We start from the raw sequence: 5,000 nt of genomic DNA on the forward strand, positions 1-5,000 counted from the left end.
GCGCGTCCCGAGGGCGGAGCTTGAACATGAAGATGAAGTTCGTGTGCGCTCATTGCTGGAGGGACGGTGTGGTCAGCGAGCCGGACAGGGCGCTCAAGTACTGTCTGGCCAAAGCCCGCCACAGGTGAGTGTGTGTGTGTGTGTGTGTGTCTCTGTGTGTCTGTGTGTGTGTGTGTGTCTGTGTGTGTGTGTGTGTGTGTGTGTGTGTGTGTGTGTGTGTGTGTGTGTGTGTGTGTGTGTGTGTGTGTGTGTGTGTGTGTGTGTGTGTGTGTGTGTGTGTGTGTGTGTGTGTGTGTGTGTGTGTGTGTGTGTGTGTGTGTGTGTGTGTGTGTGTGTGTGTGTGAGCCACAGCGCCGCCTTGTGTCTGTGGGGCGACAATGGTACAGGAGGTAAAGAAGTCGTTTAGTAATCAGAAGGTTGCTAGTTCGATTCCCTGTCGAAGCGTCCTTGAGCAAGACACTGAACCCCTAATTGCTCCTGATGTGCAGTGTGCCATCAGTGTAAAAATGTAAAATGTGTATACATTGTAAGTCACACATATGTAAGTCGCTTTGGATAAAAGCGTCTGCTAAATGACTAAATGTAAATGTGTCTTCTGCCGTTCCCTTTACCTCCGGCAACTGAAACGTTGTGTAGTCTGAAAGGACGATAAGTGAAGAGCTGATCTCAGTTCAGTAAAAGTGCATGTATGCCACTCTGACACTCCCACACACAGCTCTCCACCTCCAGTTTAGGGAGGATTGGCACGTTCTCAAGGCCTCTTAGAAAGGACCATGGAAAAGATACAATAAAACGCCATGGTAACCTTGCCATGGTAACGTTGCTGATGTTGCACGCTGGAGTATCTGTGTTGCTAAACCTCCATCCCACGCATGTTGCAGAATTAGATATCTCACTGTAGCATTGGAATTAAAGTAAATGACCCAATGACCTTCAGTGTACAAACACACACATCTAGAGGTCACAATGGTACAGTGTGCACGCACGGTGACTAATAGTCTCCCATAATCCTTTGCAGCTGGATTAAGGAGCGACGGGTGCTTCTGGTGAAGGCCTTTGAGAAGAAGAAATGGATCATGGTCAGACCTCCTCCCTTCTCTAGGAACCACCCTCAGAAATATGACGTGAGTGCTAACCCTAACCCTAGAAATGGATAATGGTCAGACCTCCACCCTTCTCCAGGAACCACCCTCAGAAATATGATGTGAGTGCATCTTTAGGTCATCTTTAAGTCTATGGGCCTGTTCGAATAGGCTTCAAATGCTCCCTTCCTTCCTTCCTTCCTTCCTATTAAGAGAGCAAGGACTGTTCGAAATGTCTTAAACTCTCTCTTCCTCTTTAGATACCTTGAAATACGTCACATAACGGTCTTTAAGTCTATGTGAGCATCATGCATCACTCACGTGTACAAAGGCCCAACTGTTCAAGGGTCCTGATTGCCGTGTGATTTCAAGATTCAAGAAGTGTTTTATTTGTCACATACAACGAATGGAGTGAAATGTAAAAGGGTCTACACTCCACACACTGTGCAAAAAGAAAAGAAAAGAAAAATGAAAAGAAAATTTTATAAAAATTAAATAAATAAAAATAAGGAAAACATTGAGATCAAGTGTCTCACTGCCTGTGGGTAAAAACTCCTCCTAAGTCTCTCAGTCCTTGAATTTAGACTGCATAGGCTTTGAATTTAGACTGCATAGGCTTTGGATTTAGACTGCATAGGCTTTGAATTTAGACTGCATAGGCTTTGAATTTAGACTGCATAGGCTTTGGATTTAGACTGCATAGGCTTTGGATTTAGACTGCATAGGCTTTGGATTTAGACTGCATAGGCTTTGGATTTAGACTGCATAGGCTTTGGATTTAGACTGCATAGGCTTTGGATTTAGACTGCATAGGCTTTGAATTTAGACTGCATAGGCTTTGTCCTCTAAAGTATTACTCTAGGTCAGTGGTTCCCAAACTTTTTACAGTCTCGTACCCCTTCAGACATTCAATCTCCACCTACGTTCTCCTTTTCACAATTCCGTTTTATTCCCTGAGGTAAATTTATGGCTTAAAATGAGTGAATAATATGTGCCACAAGTGACCCAAACCTTTTAAGGTTGTTGTTTGCCAGCCATCAACAGAACAGAAGACTTCAAAAACATTATTTGCAGGCGATTGGGAAGATGAGCGAATTCATTTTACAGGCTGTATGTGTTGAGGTGTGTGAGTCAACCGACATTTTCTCAGTGGTTTTGTTTTTTAATTAATGCTTGTTCATCGTTGGGTTCGTTGTTGTGTTTATTAGAAAGAAATACAGCGAATTCCGTCCGTTTTCCGTTATTGCGGAAATTTTTCTCCCCGCGTACCCCCTGAACCACTTTGCGTACCCCTGGGGGTACGCGTACCCCAGTTTGGGAACCGATGCTCTAGGTGATACACAGTGGGGCTTTATAGTAGTGACTAAAAATTCACAAAGAAATGTGTTTTTATTCATATTAAACATTATTATTATTCTTAAACATTATTATTATTATTCATATTAAACATTCCTAATGCCACCATTGAAGGATGATAAGTATACGAACAGAAATAGTGTAGACTGAACTCACACAAAGAAAGCAACTTCGTTATGATAGATATTTGATTGTTAAGATTGTTCTAATCTACAGTATTATAGATTAACCCACTTAAATGTTTATGTTAAAGACTCGCCATGACTGATATCCTCAAATGATCAATTAAGCAATATAGTACTCGTGCGAGTGGGGTAGGTAAGGGATATTCCCACGGGTGGTGTTGCCTACCCCACTCGCACGAGTACTATATTGCTTTTATAAAACAATTTTATAGTCAACCATTTAAACACAAAGTTATTTTATAAGTGAACTCAATGTTCCATGTGAAGATCCAGTGCCTTTGATCAAATGAGAGTAAGCGAGAGTAGCCAACAGGTGGGGAGGAAACAACAACATTTTCTTCTGCACCCAACAACCGTGGAACAAATACCATCTGAAGTACAGTTTTTTTTTCCTGTATTGAACAGCGTTTTTGAGCCCAAAGTCCACCACGTTCATTCCAATTGGTCATTTTACTCTGTGACCACACCAAATGCTCAATGCGGATTGGTCTCCACATGACAAAACAATGGTGAAGATGATGATGATGATGAAGACTGAAACACAGTCAATTGCATCCACAAAGGCCATCGCAGATGCTAGTGGGTGGAATCTGCCTCAACCCGACCTTCCTCATGGTGTTGTTGTAGGTGGGGCGGCAGTGGTACAGGAGGTAAAGAAGTCGTTTAGTAATCAGAAGGTTGCTAGTTCAATTCCCTGTCGAAGTGTCCTTGAGCAAGGCACTGAACCCCTAATTGCTCCTGATGTGCAGTGTGCCATCAGTGTAAAATGTAAAATGTGTATACATTGTAAGTCGCACATATGTAAGTCGCTTTGGATAAAAGCGTCTGCTAAATGACTAAATGTAATGTAAATGTTGCTCCTAAATGCGTTGTTTGCTGCCCCTATGTGGGACATACATGTGTAGGCCACAGCTGGGCCGAGCAGAATTTAAGTTTGTTTTGGTCTTGTAAGCGCGTTAGTCTCTCATTTGCCTGTCTTAGTCCCAGTGCTGCCTCGGTGTGTGTGTTCATGGAAAAGGGACGAAGCTTGACGACGTGTGCGTTCATCCTCAGATATGCGTCCATGTGCTGCCTCAGTGTGTGTGTGTTCTTGGAAAGGGACTAAGCTTGACGTGTGCGTTCAGTGGTACAGGAGGTAGGCGGCAGTGGTACAGGAGGTAAAGAAGTCGTTTAGTAATCAGAAGGTTGCTAGTTCGATTCCCTGTCGAAGCGTCCTTGAGCAAGGCACTGAACCCCTAATTGCTCCTAATTAGCAGTGTGCCATCAGTGTAAATGTAAAATGTGTATACATTGTAAGTCGCACATATGTAAGTCGCTTTGGATAAAAGCGTCTGCTAAATGACTAAATGTAAAATGTAAATGTCGTCCTCAGATATGCGTCCATGTGCTAAACCAGAGGAAGTGCCACTACATTGGGAACTGCTCCTTCGCTCACAGCCAGGAGGAGAGGGACGTGTGGACCCACATGAGGGCCGAAGGCTGTGAGCTGCTCTCTTTGGCTTTCTGAAATTAGAATAGAATAGAATATATTTATTTGTCAATAAATTAAATATCTCTCTTGTTCTGCCTGTTTTGTGATATACATGCTTAAACGGTGCCTAATATTTCTATATGAAATAATATCGGCATTATAATTATTATAACTATGATGATTTTTCAGTTGCCTATTTTTTGGTGCCCCCACAGGAGTTGGTGCCCTACGCACAGCGCGTAGTGCGCGTTATAGAAAATAGAATAGAATAGAATATATTTATTTGTCATTGCACAAGTACAACGAAATTGAGGTAGCAGCTCTCAGACACAAAAACAATAAAAATATAGATTGAACATATATATATATATATATATATATATATATATATATATATATACATATTTACACTATACTGCATATAACACAACAGAGAGACAAATACAGGTCAGTTTTCAGCTGGGACAACTGTGTCTTGCGTCTTAGGATGCAAACTGGATAGTTTTCTAAACATTACCCGCCACAAAATAATATATCAAATGTCAAAAGCAATCACCACATTCTTCTGCCACAATGGCATCTCTGCAAAATCACATTATTTACAAATATCTTTCACTGAACTATCAGGTTCTGCTTCATATATTCACATAGTTCCTATTTCCTGTGTGTGTGTGTGTGTCTGTGTGTCTGTGTGTCTGTGTCTGTGTCTGTGTCTGTGTCTGTGCGTGTGCGTGTGTGTGTGTCTGTGTGTCTGTGTCTGCGTGTCTGTGTCTGTGTCTGTGCGTGTGCGTGTGTCTGTGTGTCTGTGTGTCTGTGTGTCTGTGTGTCTGTGTCTGTGTCTGTGTGTGCGTGTGCGTGTGCGTGTGCGTGTGCGTGTGTCTGTGTGTGTGTGTGTGTGTGTGTGTG

The 5,000-nt window shown here is 42.4% G+C and overlaps 1 protein-coding gene across 1 annotated transcript in view; it reads left to right on the plus strand.

The window, feature by feature from the left end:
- LOC105897969 (zinc finger CCCH domain-containing protein 7B) overlaps positions 1 to 5,000 on the plus strand; it is a 23,187-nt gene that overhangs the window by 15,157 nt on the left and 3,030 nt on the right. The window contains exons 18-20 of the mRNA XM_031576901.2: positions 1 to 124; positions 1,019 to 1,124; positions 3,996 to 4,104. The exon at positions 1 to 124 is cut by the window's left edge and continues 106 nt beyond it. Coding sequence (XP_031432761.1) covers positions 1 to 124; positions 1,019 to 1,124; positions 3,996 to 4,104 — 339 coding nt within the window. The remainder of the gene's footprint in view (positions 125 to 1,018; positions 1,125 to 3,995; positions 4,105 to 5,000) is intronic.

The sequence above is a fragment of the Clupea harengus genome, chromosome 1 (genome assembly GCF_900700415.2).
Source record: "Clupea harengus chromosome 1, Ch_v2.0.2, whole genome shotgun sequence".
In the NCBI taxonomy this organism is placed as follows: Eukaryota; Metazoa; Chordata; class Actinopteri; order Clupeiformes; family Clupeidae; genus Clupea; species Clupea harengus.